A 16814-nucleotide genomic window follows, 5' to 3' on the forward strand; every position below is an offset into this window, starting at 1 on the left:
CAGGTCAGATGGGAAGCGCTTCTTTCATGTCTGTTTTCCAGCATATTTTGCGACGTGAAACTGGACGTACTTTTGCTCAACTTTAGCGTTCAAAAGCAGAAAGCATAGCCAAAACACATTGCGGTACCTGTGCACTATGGCTGCTTGAAGTGTCCTCATTGTAGCTTTGAGCTGTGGGCCAAGCTCACGCAAGCTTCACGCAGTCTTTTGGTCTTGCAAAGCTGTATAACTACTTTGTTCTTAAAGTGTGCTGGAAGAAGGTAGGCAGGAAAAAATGAACAGTGCTAGGTTAAATTAGCCAAATATGTGTAGTGCTGCTTGTTTGAGAAACAACATACTAGTAGAGAACATCCTTATCTGCAAACTGTGTGGCAGAAGGACGCTTCCGTAAAGCTGGAATTTTTGGAGGTTTCCCATTAGTTCAGAAGGTAAATGAAAGCAAAATTCAGCCAACCCTGCTAGCTTGTCAGTTACTTCTTCAAAAGTTTTCATGTAAAATGAACCTGTGAGCCCAGCTGCATTCATGGAAAACTTGCACTTATTAACTGTGGTCCCTCTTTGCTATGTCTATGGATAGCAATTTCACCATACAGTCAGAAACTGATATGTTTGATGCTGTAGGCAAAAGAGCAGCAAAACAAGCATCCTTTAATTACTTACTTTACTTGCGAAGTAAAAGCACAATAAAAGAAAGTTTTTTATACTGGATAGGTCATCCCAGTTTCAAGATGCTCTTAAATGACTGTATTATTAGAATTACTGTTTTGTCTGGTGACTTATTAAAACATTTCTTAAGATCTAAAAGTCTTGATGGATTTTTGTCATGCCATGTTTATTAATTTTATTCAGCGAAAGACTCAAACATTAGTGTTAAAAAGAAAATGCTGCGAACACCTCAGAGCTGCATTTCTGTCATAGTCTAGAATTGTTTCTTTGAGGCTATTAGGGTTTGTTATGTTAATATATGTCCAGTTTTAGGCATTTTTTCATAGGGGACTATGCACAGTGTGAATTTCATTATCCCAAGTGCCAAAATGCCTGTTAAAGCCCTGTGACGTTTGTTACACATGAACAAAGAGGCTGATCTGTTATGTGTAATCGCGGGTCCCCAGTGTAGCCTTGGCAGGGAGGTTGCTCAGTGCCCACCCTGTGGGTACTCAGAGCTGTGCTTTCTCTGTTAGTGTTAAAAACTCCTTATTATTAAACCTAAAGGTCACCAGTGGTCAGGTATAACCAGACTGGTGCAGTGGCAAATTATTAAAGGAAATCATTTGCTCTGGCTGTGAGTCGTACCCATAGCTCTCTTGGTAGCAGTGGTAGATAGGTGGCCAGCTAAGCCTGTTTTAAGCCTGGAATTAAATTGTCCAGTCCTAAAATATTTCCCCTTCTCTAAACAGACGTGCAGTAAGTCCTTCCTTTCCGACATAATGCTTTCCGTTTGCATTTAAAATGCAGCTATATTTAAAATAAAAGCGCTCTGCCTGTAAACTATGCCATAAAATACTGGGATGTGAGCACTGTATGGAAGTTCTTCAGATCTGTCCGTGTGTGGAGTGCCTTGCATAGTGAAGTACCGATACCAGTTAGGGCTTTTAGGTGCCGTAAACAGTAAAGGATTTGCCATAAGGTATGGAAGAAAGAGAGGAAGTGAATATATAAGCTGGGATTTTCCAGTCGTCTGAGCCTTGTACTTCCAGACTTACTTATTAAAGAGATTTATTGAAAGAGATAAAAAGAGATGTAATAAGATTTATTTAAAGGTTTACTCAAAGAGATAAAGAGAGAAAAGAACCCTGCAAAGACATTTATTCCTTGCCTCTTCCCTGTGCTGACTTATGTATCACCAAGTGCATAATAGAGCAGCGGTTTGAAGAAGCCCCACACTGGACCCAACGCAATCTGGGCAAAGCTGACCTTTTGTTTCCGTGCCAGAGGCAACCCCTTCCTTGCAAATGGCACGATCGAGCCTCATGCGTATGAGTGCTAGTTGGGCAGGTATTGGTTTAGTCAGCCTTGAGAGGTAAGTGTTACAAATCACGCTCCTCCTAGAACATAACTTGGGTATGTTCACTTTTGTCTTTGGGTAGGTGCCAGCTTGCAGAGAGATTAGTGCTTGTTAAGAAAAATGAATAGGTTTGTGTACAAAACACAGTAACCCTCCGATATGGTACACCTTTGCACTGAGAAACAAACTTGCAAATCCTAACCTGGGGGGAGGGGGGGGGTCCGTGGCCCTTTTCAAAGCGAGTCTTTGTGATAAGCTGTTGTGCTTTTCCCTAAAATAGCAACTCAGTATGGCAGACACCTTTGTTCTTGTTGTTGTTTTCTTTTTTTGTTTTTAAATGCGTCCAGCGAATTTCTAGATGTTGAAATAATTATATTCCTGGGGAGCTTCATACCAGCTGAGAGTTGGAGCTAGACAGGAAAAAGGGAGAGATTGACTGGTGTTCTGGTTTGGGAATAGGAACAAGGGATCTTGGAGAAACAGTGGCCCAGATCTCTGTGTTCTCACCCACCCCTGTTCTTTTTCAAAATTCATCATTTAGCAAGCAAAAAATCTGTGAAAGTGTTGCCTACTTACAGAATATTAGTCATGAAAGACACGGTGAGTACGTGCCCTTGTCCTTAATTCCTCTTAAACTGTTAAGACAGCTCAGGTACTGCTGTAGTACTTACAGCACAGACGCTGAAGTTATCCCTGCAGTGTGTGCCACAGCAAGGTGTGTTCTTCTGAGTCGTGTCAGGGGTAATATCTTTGTTTACATTTTTATTGGTCTCTATTCCAGAATATGTAGAAGTGGTATTTGTGCTTTTGGACACGTGCGTGTCTGTAGTATGTTAAAAGCGTGCGTATTCTTGGACCGGTTTGTGTGGTGGTTGCCCCTGTCCTCCAGATATCCCTAAATCCATGTGCCTGAACAGGCCTACAGTACGGCGCCAGAAAGAGACTTAACTACAACTAGCATAGAGTTAATAAATCTGAGGAAAAATGTGTATGAGGAGAGTCAGCATGGAATGGGCACTTCTTCTCAGAAGCAGCTAGGAAATTTTGAAAGCCAGAAAAAGCCCACTCTTGTAATGGGAGCAGTGGGGTGTAAAACCTGGGAGGTAATGTAATTCATAGCTCCCTGGAGAACTCTAAGTCAAGAGATACAGAGCGAGCCAAGATAGGAGATTGAATTATCTATAAAACTGCCTGTGCAAAATGATTTGGTTTCTCCTTCAGAAAATGTAATAAACATATGTTAAAATACGATGATTTTTTTTCTTTTAAATTTGAAGCATTGGTGACTGAAAGAAATCACTTAAAATTGTCAGTAATGGGGAGACAGCGTTCTTGTGTCTGCTGTGTCAATTAGATGAACTTGTTCTAATCAAGAAAACAGAAGTCAGAAGGCTTGGGAAAGAAACGTAAAGCCGGATTTCTCTTAGTGCCTGTTTAGAGAAGTGATTGCTATTTTATGCTATTAGAAAGGGCTCTCAAAATACATCAACTGTGCATCTGAAAAATTGGGCAATTAATAACTTGAGAGCTTGAACTTTGCAGAAGCGAGGAGATTAAATTGTCCGTCTGTGTTGATAGGGTTATTTCCTCTGATTTATTTGTTCGCAGTTTACATTTCCTGTAGTATATGAGGACAGAAGTAGTTCACGTGCGTTTCCAGAGATGACAGAATATGCACTGGAATGCAGGACATGATAAAATGTTTGCTACCTATGGTTATAACTAACCAGTCTAGTGCACTCGGTATTTCTGAATTCTTCACTGACTTTTATTCATTACTTACGAAGTTATTGGTGAGAGATGCTCTCAATGCTGAGATTGCAAGTCCAAAAAAAATTCCAGTTACATACTTGTTTTAAAATCAAGCTATAATCCAAAAAAAAAAAAAAAAGATGCACTGCTAACAGGCATGCTTCTTTAAAAGACTGTCAGAAATTTGCTTTTTTGTTTATTTGTTTTGTTTTTTGTATTTTTATAATATCTGATATCCTTGTTCTGTTAGTACTCTCAGTGGAGAATTTAAAACCTCCTCTGTTACTTAGGGACAGGCCACTGAAAGGCAAGAGGTACTGTTAGTTTGCGTTTCCTGGATGAATAACTAAGAAGAATAGTGTCCATCTGTTGTTTGTGATAATTTTGGATGGGAGAATGCTAATGCACACATGGTAAGAAAATGGATAGACTTTGTTTTGCGAGGGATGTTAAAGAGCAACGCACCCTTGGGTCTGCAGCTGCAAAAAGCAGCTTGACACCCTCATAGAATTCAGAAGCCTCGATACTTGAATTCTGTAATCCCTTTCTCCTAGCAGAGAGCAGCGCGTCACAAGTTAGTAGTAGGCCTGGGCAGGTGGATAGGTAGGTCTTGGTTTCTCAGATGCAGCATAAAAACATTACTGTTGCATGTGGGACCTCTCTGTTAGACATTGGCAAGGAACAGTAATTGTGTGTTTTGTCTGTCTTACAGCATAGCCTCGGACTCCATCGGAGGTCTGTTGACCTGTTGTCTGTAACTACAGTAGCTCTGGTTTTGAAGTCTCTCTGTTTTTTGGGTTGTGAGGCACGCTCTTTAGTACACTGGGCTTCAGCAATTAAGTCTGCCCCCAAATAGTTCTTTCCTTGTCGTAGTCTTTACAAGCTGGACATGACTTCTGTCTTAAATGCTTTTCCTTTTGTATCCCCTAACTAAAACATCCATTTTGTCTACTTGCATTTGTGCAGTGACAGTTTGCAAACCGGTCTTTATTGAAGGTGGCTTTCCTTTTGTTTCGGTTTGAATCAGAACAGCTTTACCTCCATGCAATTCAATAAGGTATTGCTGCTATTATTATTTTTAATACTTTATATGCACAGGAGTCCTGGATCCTCGTTATCATGGGGTGTTCCAGCTTCATGCCGTGACTTGGACCAAACTTGAACAGTGGAAACTGATTTGTGGTGCCTGTGCTGAGATATTGTTGAACCTAAATGGAAAGATAACTTTGGTGTGTTTAAGTGACAAAATTCTGTTAACTGTTGTTCACCATTAACTTCTGTTTCTTTGTCCCGTTTTTTGAACGCTCTGTCCCTCACCGGTGAGGATGGACAAACATTAGAAACCGGAAGCTGCCTTAATAGCCTGAAGATACCAGTTCATATGGCCTGAATTGCAAAAGCTGTTAAAATGATTCTGGGCATACAACGTAGTTGTTACCGCCTGGTTTGCGCCAGGCGATATGAAGATATGCGATTCAATGAACTGTTCAATGAGAAGGTCAAAAAATCAGTGTGAGCTTTCACTGCATACTAAAGAAAGCAGGAAGAACTTGAGTCCTGCCAAGCTGTTGGCTGTGTGCGCCCTTGGTATCTGATGTTGTTTATGCTGCCTGTGTTGGTTTAACAAGGTCCCTGCTGGCATTTCTTCCGGTTCTGTGTCTTAATGTATCTGCTGAAGGTAACAAATCTGCCTTGGCCTCAAGCGCTCTCTAAGTAACTCTTAAGTTTTCTCTCTAAGTAACTAGGAACCTGGTGTAGCATAGGCTTAACAGGCCTTTTACTTAAGCAGTTAACTTTGAAAACACTACCAATTGTCTCCTGTTTTATGGATGTTGCATTTAAGCTGAAAGAGAATATGATTTGGGTTTGTAGCTTAGGTTGAAGGGTTTCATATGCATGACAGCATCTTCTGCTTTTACGTTTGGTTGTAAATATTACTTTCAAGAGATGATAGTAATTAGGAGAACGCAAAGCGTTTTTGTTGATCGGGAAATGACAGGGTGTTATGCAGCGAAAAAAAGCTGGAATGTGGGTCATTTAGTTTTCATATCAAACAACCACTTTGAAATCTTCTACCTTTATTCTGAGCAGTTCACAAAGCTGTTTCCCCCTTGCTTTTTCAAAGTGGAAGAGTATCACTTGAGCCAGCTCTGTTCTCTACTCGAGCTGCCTAAATGAATCATACAGCAAAGTTTAGATGTGCATTCTCGTATTTTCTCTTGTGTCAAGGGATTTCAGCTAGTTATTTTAACTTTTTAAATATTCATTCAGTATTACACAACACAAAATCTCATTAAGACCCTTGCGTCCTAGTGTGGGTATGTAATCTGCCTAGCTGATGTTGGCTATTTGTGAGTACAGTTGGGAGTCTGGTATCGCTCCCATGGCACAGGAGCACTATGCTGCATGTTGGAGTGCAACTGGGATGCTGCACTTCAGACAGACAAGCTGTGAGGATGCAGGTGAGATGCTCTGAGAATCACTTTTCTGGCTTGGGCTTCCTGTGGAGCTCTGCATTTCTGAATTGAACTTGGCTGCTGTTGTCCATGCGAGCAAATCCATCTCTCCTTTCCTGGTCCGTGTCCCATCCTCACAGCAGAAGGCTAACCAAATTAAACGTTATGGAAAATACTTGCTTTTCTGTGTGCTCTGAGACTTAGAGACGTGTTGTTCTTCCTTTTACACAAACTGCACATTTTTTTCCTGAATTCTTTTTGCAGTACAAAGACTTACAGTATGTGGTTCCATGCCCAGGATACACTGATAACCTGATCCATTCATTTCTGTGCGTAAAACCAGGGTTATTAAGGTGAAGCCAAAATCTACTCTCGGCTTTCCCCACATTAAGAAGTAGGGAGTGGGGATGCAACTTAAGGTCCGTCTTTGGACTTTCTCATTTGACTGTTCAGGGATTTGATATTCTCTACTGAGCCGCGGTTCCTCCCCCCCCCCCCCCCCCCCCCCCGACACTGATTCCCTCTCGGCCTGAGGCGCATCGCTGTTTCTTGTCCTCCTGTGTGATGTTCCTCTGCACGAGGCTGTGCTAAGCTACAACAGAGAGCCTCTGTTGGCTCTCTGTGCTAGATATGGGTGCTAGATATGTAGGCAACCGCTGTGGGCTCCTTTGGTGGCAGAGCCTTCCCGTATGGTCTGTTTGGGGCCCTTCACAATCTCTTCACAGCTGCAATGACAGACTTTCTTCTAGGGACTGCCCAGCCATACACCTGCAACTCACTCTGTGGATGGTGACTGTCTTGCTGCTGGCTCATGAAGGTCCCCCGTTATCTTCTCTGGACTCACAAAGCTTAAACTGGAGTGAATTTCCTTGCACCATTCTAAATGATCTGCATGCTGACCAGATTGATTCTAGGGAAACAGAACGTGACTGCCCATCTTCATCTATTAATCTTGTAGAATTCTCATCACTGGAATGGACAAGAATAACATTTACAGTGTCTAAAAATGGTTTAGCATACATTTATTACTTCGGAGTTTCAGTGGGTCAAGACCTGTATAGCTTCAATCACACACTTACCGCTGTTTTTCTTCTGTCACATATACAAAATGATTAATGCTTGAATATATTCAGCCAATTCTGGCAATTTTGTTCTTAGTATTTCTTCAAAACAAGCAGCTCAGTGGACCAATGCCCTTGCGGATTGCTGTTTTTGTATGGAGAACTCTGTACAACCATGCCTTAAGTCTTCATCAGTTTTCGTTTTCTAGGGACTACGTTCAAATCTGGATGCAGGCATTTGAGAAACAAGAATGTTTTTGCTTGGTTTACCGACTGGACAGAGGAAACATTTCTGATTTTTGCAACATAAACACAGCAAGCAAAACGTCATCTTCATCCAGGAATAATTGTACCTATGTATTACTAAAAACAGAGGTTTCTTCTGCATAAAGATCACCTTAAATAATGTTTCATTAGGAAGTCTGTATAAGGGCTTACAAGGGGTCAGGTTTATGCTTTCCCTGAGACCAATATACATTTGGGAAGTCTACTGATTCCAGTAAAGTTGTTAGTTTTGACTGGCATCATGGAGAAACTGGTTGATGGAGGATTTATCAGAAATAAATTAATGAGCGACTTAGTCGTGGACTACCCAGTGTCCCATCCTTATGGGAACCATGTGATCTTGGCACTATTTTCTTTTATTACGTCTGATAAAAACGAGTCTCCTACCATCTGCTACAGCAAAAAAACGGGGGAAAAAAGTGATTTCCACCTCTTGGTGAAATGTTGAGTTTACAAGAATGAAGGCCCATTTGGATTTCACGGTTTTGGAATCAGATGCATGCTGCAAGCACTGGTTTATTTACAATGACACTGTTGTATCCTTTACCCTGTTTTTATAAACCATGATCTCCTGATACATTATAGATGCTCTTTGAGAGGGGTTGGAAGAACAGCAGTCATGGCTCTAATGTTGTCCTATTGCTTTGTCAGAACTAATAACCCACCAATGAACTGTTCACCAGAAAGTACACTTTCTTCTTTCTAGACTATGTACAAGCATCTTTACGTTTTAGGTGCATTCCTCAGAAGCTTCTGAGTTTTTGGTTTTCTAAAGCTGGAATAATTGTCGTTTGTCTGGAAACCTGTACATGTAACAATTTTGAAGAAGTCATATCTGGTGTTGTGAGACTCCTTGGCTGGCACCTTCAGCAGTGCCTTGGAAAGCATTTGTATATGGCAAGCCTTAGTTTTTTTCTTCATTGAATGCTTACTCATCTGCTAACACTTAAATAAGCATTTATGTTCCAAACTGTTTTTTACAGGATGTTAAATTATTCTTTTGTATCTCATCACAGGTTCCGCACTCCACAGCTACATTAACTTAACCATTGTACCTACTATTCTCCACAGCGCCTAGCTTGAGATTCGGACCTGTGAAATTGTCCATTTCCAGGATCATCTGTGTGGAATGTGTGTAGCGCATGTGTTTGACTGCAGACCCTGCAGTGCTCATGTTACAAGGGCCGGGGGAAGACAATTACATTTTTCATAGTTTGAAGGGGGAGATATGGACTGGATAAGTGAATGTTGAAGTGGGTGGAAAAACTGGCTAGATCACCAGATTCAGCTGGTGGTGATTGGTGCTGCCAAGTTCAGCAGCAGCAGGTTGCTACTAGTGGTGTCCCGCAGGGGTCGGTGCTGGGGTCAGGACTGTTCAAGGTGGCTATGAACAGCCAGGCTGCTGGGACGCAGCACGCTCTCAGCAAGTTTGTGGTCGATCCTGAATTGAGGGAGCAGCTGGTGTACAGGAGGGCCTGGTTGCTGCTCAGAGGGGCCACACCGACCTGGAGAGAAGGGCTGATGGGAACCCCATAAAATACAGCAACGACAAAGGCTGAGTTCCCCATCTGGGCTGGAATAACCCCCAGCAGGAGTAGAGGCTGGGGACCAGCTGGCTAGAAATTGTGGTTTCCCAGAAAGATTGCTGGGGGATGTAGCGGGCGAGGAGCTGGGCAGGAGGCAGCAGGATGTCCTTGGGGTGAGGGAGGCCAACTGCAGCCAGGGTGAGGGGAGGGACTGGTCCCCCAGTCCAGTTTGGGCTCCCTAGTACAAGGAAGACACTGCTGTACTGGCACGATTCCAGCGCGGGGCACCAGGATGGTTGGGGGCTGGGGCAAAGACCAAAGAGGAGAGGCTTGAGGGAGCTGCGTCTCTTGAGCCTTAAGAAGAAAAGACAAAGGGGAGTCTGTACTGCACTCTGCAGCTAGGTGAAGGAGGGTACAGAGACGGGGAGAAGCAGGAATGAACTTATTTCTCTAACCTAGCAATGATATATTCCATTGATTGCTTTTACTGACTTTTGATACTGTGGGTAGCAGAGTAACGGTCTTACCTCACCTTTTGCAGCACTGTTACTGCTAAAGCTTTATTTTGTTCTCTTCAAAGCAAGGCAGCCTGAGTCCCTCAGCATCACAGCAGCTCAGTACCTTCCCCTTTTCTTCAGCTCTGGCTTTCCCTTTCTGTGTAAGAGAGATTATTCCCATTTGCATTCGAGAGGACAGCCACATGGTTTCAGTAGTTCCAGCGATCGTTCTGGGTATGTACTGCGTCCGAGCTGGGGGCTGGTTAGCAACAGGCACCCATATGGGAAGAATTTATATTGTCTGAGTGGGCTGAACACTGAAGTACTGTAAATGGTGTTTTCACACACTGCAGCTAATTCCCACAGTTTCCATTGCTTTAGGCTGTTGACTCTGATGAAAAACAAACAGAACAGTCTGGGAGCTGAGGAATGTAGCCTGGAGCGCAATCAGTGTGCTGCCTCCACTCAAATATATAACTTTAAACAGAAAGAGAGCTGTGTAACATGGGTATGAAAAAGGGGCATCTGAGCGCTGTGCTCAGCGCTCCTTGATACCAATCTGCAGTTCTCGTACACTTTAGAAGCTAAAAAGGACCCAGCTGGGAAATTCACTTTGGTGTTGGGGTGGTTTGCCCTCTCAATAATTGCAGCGCTCTAAGGTATACTCGGAGAAAGTTTCGACAATGAGTACGTACAGCCAGTAAAGTGAGTTATTCAGACGTGACTGAGTAAACGCAAGTATTAATTTGTGGGACGCGTTTCGTTTCTTGCTGAATGGAAAGAAAAGCGACTCTGATACAATGCGGTGGTTTTTTGGACGTACGCCGAGCGATCACAGTGAACGTAACATGTGGCCTAATATTTTGTTAGGATGATCACGTTTATAATAATACTTCATCTTCTCTTTCGTACTGCTGCTCTCCTTTTGCTCAGGCCCCCGTTTTCTTCTCCCTGTGCCTGATCTTTCCCATGTTCTGTTGTTTAACTCCCCTTTGCAGTTTGCATCCTACATTTTCTCCTCCTGTAATAAAATGAAATATGCTGTAGCTTAGCAAATTTCTGTTTTGGACACTAATAATTCTTCTAGTGTGCACAGCATGTGGTTCCAAGTGCTGGTATTGATGATTAGCATATGTTTATCACACCCTCAAATAGTTCTCCGGTTCTCCCGCTGGACGAACTCCACCTCCTTTATAGCCGCTTTTACACAAGGCGATATCTAATCGTATGCAGTATCTGGGAATATTTTCCATGGCAAATTATGCCATACCTACAGGCGTGCCTTCAGAATTCTGCCTGCTGTCGAACTGGGTATGTTTTAATACCAGAATTTGTTAATTTTTTTTTTTTTCCATGAGCTGCTGGAGAACATCAACCAAATCATTGTTTTAGTATCCAGTCAACAGTATGTAAGAATTAAGTGTGGATTTCCTCCCGCCCCAGAAACCCTTTCATATTTTATTTAGATGCGAAAATACCTATGTGAAGAGAGCTTGTTCCTAGTACTACGAGGTTCTTTGCGTTTCTCCCTGAGAGAAATCAAAAGAAACATCTCTCTGTGAAGCTTTTAAAGAGCTAATTCTAATATTAGTGGAACTTTAAACCATACACCTTTGCCTTTGGTTATTTGAATGCTAGGAAATGCTTGCAGATTTGCTGCAGGCTTGCAGGTAAATCTGCCTTGTTACTAAAATACCACACAATGACCAGAACTTTTGGGCAAGTGAATCATTAAGTTTCAGCCCCGTTTTCATGATCAGGGTTTACCAGCGCCTGATCTTCAGTGTCAATAGCCACCAAGTCCTACAGATGCCCAAAGACCTGCAAAATCATCCTAATAGATTCCGTTCATACGCTGACATATTCTTTGAGTCCTGATGTTCATAGGCCAATTCCACAGACTCTTGTCATTTGTATAGCTTGTACTGAGATGCATAAGTCAGCCCTAGGCCTGAGAGGAACCTCTTTCTGCTATTAATTTTTTGAGAGGATAACATGATTAATGTTTCCGTGCTGTCTTAGAGTGGGAATGCCACAGCCAGTGCTCTCTCTTCGCTCCCTCTGGGAAATGCCATAACTGCGTGCATGCGTATTTTCTGTAGCGGTCAGAAGAGTGTGTCATTTTGAATGACCGTTCCTTCTCCTGAATGCCTTTTGGGAAAAGGGGATATTTTGGTCATTTGACTATATTAACCAGATAAAATGTTACAGTTTAGTTTTTACCACTAATGTATAGGCCTGTGATTTTCTGCATGCTGCGTGAGCTCCCAGCAGTACAGCATGGCTTTATATGATGAGGAATCCTAAGGGACGCAGAATATTTGGTATTCAGTATGTTTAGAAGGAGTATTTCCCTTGTGACCTACAGTGCTTCTCATTTTGGCCATGGTATTTGGAATATTTAATTTGAGGTCACAGAGGTTCCCAAGTGTTGTCTGCTTGTGATGTTTGAATTGTTCCAGAGTACAACTACCACAGTAACGTACAGTCTACATTTGGGACCACTCTTTGTGAGGGAAAAACGGGGTGAAGTTTCTTGAGTTAGCAGAACTGGAGGTATGTTCCTCTGAGATGAGGAGATTTTGTGCTTTACGCTCTCTTTTGATGTGTGTGCATGTGTGGCTGTACGTGTGTGTGCATATATAAAAATCTCTTTTTAATTAGGTCATCAGTGAAAAACGGTATTTTAAAAAGGAGGAGTACTTCCCTGTGTCCAGGAGGGGTGGTATACTGAGTTGATAATAATTGCACATAGGAAGTTGTTAATTATTTTTTGAGTTGGTAGGTCCACTTTTAGGAAAAGAGGATCCTAGTTTCTGTGGCCTTTGGGAGCGTTCTCCTCCCCAGCAGCTGGCTGACCACCCTCAACACACCCAGCTGTGAGTGTGTTATGTTTATGGGGAACGTCTTGAGGCAGGGACATCCAGCTGACATAGCTGCAAAATGTATGAATCTGTAGTCATAATGGCATTACAGATCACGAGACTGAAAGAAAGTCACCAAGAAACTTAGTGTGTCGTCTTGTACATAGGCAAAGTAAGCTTTGTAGGTTTGCTGAGATAGTGAACATGCAGACTAGACCAAAGAGGCTGTCATATTTGTTCCCAGAACTGCTTTAGCCCTTGAGCTGTCGTAAGATGCAACCATGGCATGCCATAGTAAACCAGTCCAAAAAAAGGGGGGGGAAGGGAGGAGGGGAGGAGGAAGCTGTCTAGATGGAGACGCATTTTTCCCATAAGCCCTAGACCTTTAATCCTAATAACTGTAAACAAACTCTGACCTGAAAAAATCTTTTCATTTTCTTTTTCCCTCAAGTGTGGGAAGAGAAGTCCCACTCCTTAACCTCTGCACCACCACAGATTAATCTAATTTCCTACTCATTATGACCTAGTGATTCAGAAATTGCAGCTACGTTTAATTTAATTTTTTCTTCCTATGTTTTTATGTTATGCTTTTGTTGTTACTCCTACGGTTTTTTTTTTCCGTTCAGTGCTGGCTCATTAAGCTTCAGTCACAAATACCAGCTGGAAGGCATGCAGCTTGTTGGCATTTCAGCTGATCAAACATTTGTAGATCAGAAGCAGTTACTACATATGCACATGGAAGCTAAAGCTCTGTCTTGTTGTTCCTTCCGCTTCTGAAGAGGCTTTGGCTGATCACCGTTTTCTCCGTTACGTTGGCCCGCTTGGTAGAGTAGATGTTTCTTCAGGAGACTGTTGCTGCTGTTTTGGTGTAGTTTTACATATTTCTAGCTCCGGGATTCATCAGAGGAGCTATGGTGGTTTTCAGTTTAAGTCAAAGCAATTAAAGGAAGCTGAAGATACGCAGCTGGATAAATGTATACAGCACAAAGATATTGTTACAGCGCCTGATGCTTTAACTGAGCTGGCACAGGGAGCAGCAGCTGTGACAATATGGTAGTGTGGTCTTCAGCAAGTTCTAGAAACCAGAATGTAAGCTCCCTGGAAAGTTTAGGCTGTATTCTGTTTTCTAGCTGATGCAAAAAGCCACATCATCCTCTAGTCCCTGCTGCTGTTATCCTTGCGCTGTACTTTGAAAGTTAGCACAGGCATGCTAGCCTATTAGAAGCTGCCTTATATTTTGCTTTATAGTAAAAAAGCGCCTGTAATGCCAGTATCACATCTGGGAAGTGAGAGAGCCAGTAGATCCACGCTTAGTCGTATGTTTAGCTTTCACCTTTTTCACTGAATTTAACCAAATCAGATTGTCTGTATGAGAAAGGCAAATCAGTGATGGCACACTTAGCACTTGCTATTAAAAGTATGTGTAAAACAAACTATATTACTGGAGTTAAACACACCTCTGGTATTGTACATATGAGGAAAAAGAGGTGGGAGAATAACTGTTTTTCCTTTGTAAACAAAACTTAAGCCTTCATGAATTTGAACCATAGTGAAGTCCCAGATAGCACAGTATTTTGTGAATCAGATGACAAACAGGGACTGGACTTAACTAAACAACCATTATATTCTGCACTGTGAAGGCTGGTTTATGGGTCTTGATGGGTAGTTGGCACAAACATTTTGCCAGTCTAAACCCTGGAGTTGTGCACCCCCCTCCAAAGAGGGGGTGAAAACGGGCTTTCTTTTTCTTAAGTATCTTGCATTTGCTAGAGGCTCGATGTAAAATGTTTGTTTTAAGAATAATTCTAGCAAGACATTGATCAGCACAATACCTTGGTCTCCCTGTTACTTTAAAGCATGCTGTCTTTTACCATGCCTACTTGTGGCAAATCCGGCTGTTCCCATGATTTGATCGCTACAAATTCTTTCCAGTAAAATGGCTGAACCTTGAAATTAAAGCTGTCCCAAACTGCATCTGTGAAAGTAATGAATCTTGCATCGTAATAAAACCGAAGTGATTTGAGGTTGCTTGCTTAAATGTTTTCCATCTTTTTCCTTTTCTTGTTACTTTCTTGTTGTTATTTTTGTTGACCATTGAGAAGTCTGCTATCCCATCTGTGAAGAGTATTCTTCTTATGAAGACTTTAACTCTGAGCTTGGAAGGAGAATGTCAGTATGCAGTCCATCTTTTGGTGTTTTTTGTTTACTTTGGAGGTGTGCTTTTTACTTCAAAAACCTAGCGTGAGTAAAAATATTCCCATAGCTCTTTCAAAAATCATAATGGAAACATTTACAATTACGGAGTTCTTATGACCAGCATGTGCAACCCAAGTGTGCTTACACCCTGCTGTAAATGGGAAAATTACCTTCCAGAGCTTCATTGGCGACATTTCTGAGAAACATGTGTAGCAACAGAAATTTTAAAAGGCTACCTGGACATTTGAATATAATTTTAATCTTCAGCGCAGATGTTATTTTTATTAGAAAAGGGAATGTTGCCAGAGGAGTGATTTTAGTAACATGACAGATGCCGATTTAGGTGATAATTTCTTCAAATTCACATTGTTGCATATAGAAATGCATATAGAAAATTCAATAGCCTATAGCCTAATGGTGACCAAGTAATTGGACTACATAATTAGATCACACTGTAGCTGAGTAGTCTCTAAAAAGCGAGGTGCAATAGAGGTCTTGCCTCTCCAGAGCATATGTACCAAAGACAGCAGAAATTTAGGAAAACTGATCTGAATTATTTCAGGAAAAAGCAATGGTGTGGGGTTGTGCTTGTTCTTTCTGTAAAGTAAAACAAGACATCCTGAGAGATTACTCTATGCTCTTGTGGTCTTTTTTTTGTTGTTTGTTTGTTTGTTTTTCTTAAAGTAAATGAGATCAATTTCCGTTTTCTAAAACTGCTACTGGAAAGCTTTCTTCCAGTGGATGCAAAGAAGTGGATGCAGAAGGAACCGTTTAAATGAATTTCTGATTAAAAAAAAAAAAAAAAACCAAAACCAAAAACTGACTAATGCCAATTAGCTGAGTACACACTGAAGTAGTGAAGAGAACAAACGAGTATCACGTTTGTGAATGTATTGTATTTCCTTTCCTCACCTGACACAAAACAGATGGTGGTATAGATGTCTTGATAACATAGGATGGGGAGGGCCTTCCAGAGGGTCGGTTAATCCCATCTCAAAGTTAGAACGAGCTTTACCCAGATCGCCCAACGAGTAATCGAGTTGCACAAAGTAATACTGGAGAAGTAATGAGGATGTATTTGCGAAGTGGGGAAGGGCAGCAGCAGGATGTGGGCTGCTGCTTGTGTGCCCTCTCCAGCACTTCTGCCTGTGCTCTGCTTGACAACGTGCTTTTCCTCTCCCACCTTTCGAGGGTGGTGCCGGAGGTCGCTCCTTCCTGCAGGGAGTTGGGGCACCTGTCCCTGCCTGGCTCCATCATGAAGCTTGGCCCTCCCAAGGCCAACAAGGGTGCTTTGATTGTGCCCTTTCAGGCAGTGTTTTGGATGAAGTTACAGCTGGTTTTAGAACTACAGAGGGATGTCACAGCCATTTCCCAAGGTATTTGCCTGTCCCAAATGATATCAAAACAATGCAATGATTATCAGAGGTCATTTTGGTTCCAGCTACATTTGAGGACTGCACTGAAACATAGGATTCCTTACCTTCACGTTATCCTTTTTTACTCCCAATTATATACTGTGTATATGTAATCCAAAGAAATCACTACACAACTGTTTCCCCAAAAGGTACTTCCTCTGTTAACAGAAAAAAATTCATTTAAATGATGATTTCAGCATCAAGCTAGAATGTATCAAAGCTAGAAATTAGCAAACAAACAATAGCTTTAGTGCATCTTTTAAAGAACAAGCTAAGCATGGGACAAAATTGAGGGTATCCTGCTACCTGTTGCAGATGGATAGCGTTGAAAGTGATCGGCCTGCCCTTAATATGAATAGAAATCCCAATAAAATGGAAGATGATTACATTTGCAATTGCTCAGCATTGTTTCTTGAAACATTTGTGGTTTGTGAGACATGTATTCCTATTTATGCTAAAAAGCAAGTAGAAAATGAATGATTGCACGGGATGTTAGTTTTCTGAGACAAGTATACAGTTGTGTTCAATAAACTTATTTTAAAACAGAGGAATAATTTACTACTGTTACAGAGGTGTAGGCATCTGAGCGTTACCGGAGTTTTACTTTCTATTTTTCTGCGTTATTCAGGTTAGGTACTCTATCTTTTTTAAGGAGCAAGTATGGTTGGGTTTTTGTCATGAAGTAGCTAAGAATAACTGCTTAATAAGCAAAGAGTAATTGCTGGCTAAATTATGCTGAGAGGATAACCACTCTCTA

At 41.7% G+C, this 16814-nt stretch overlaps 1 protein-coding gene across 21 annotated transcripts in view; it reads left to right on the forward strand.

The window, feature by feature from the left end:
* Positions 1-16814, forward strand: part of ARHGAP24 (Rho GTPase activating protein 24) — a 256751-nt gene that overhangs the window by 127809 nt on the left and 112128 nt on the right. Inside the window, exon 1 of one of the 21 annotated variants that reach the window (XM_009676539.2) lies at positions 9771-9816. The exons of the other annotated variants lie outside the window; for them this stretch is intronic. Coding sequence (XP_009674834.2) covers positions 9786-9816 — 31 coding nt within the window. The 5' untranslated portion in view covers positions 9771-9785. Of the gene's footprint in view, positions 1-9770; positions 9817-16814 lie in introns of those variants that run through there. 21 annotated transcript variants of the gene reach the window in all.

Source organism: Struthio camelus, chromosome 4 (genome assembly GCF_040807025.1).
Source record: "Struthio camelus isolate bStrCam1 chromosome 4, bStrCam1.hap1, whole genome shotgun sequence".
Taxonomy (NCBI): Eukaryota; Metazoa; Chordata; class Aves; order Struthioniformes; family Struthionidae; genus Struthio; species Struthio camelus.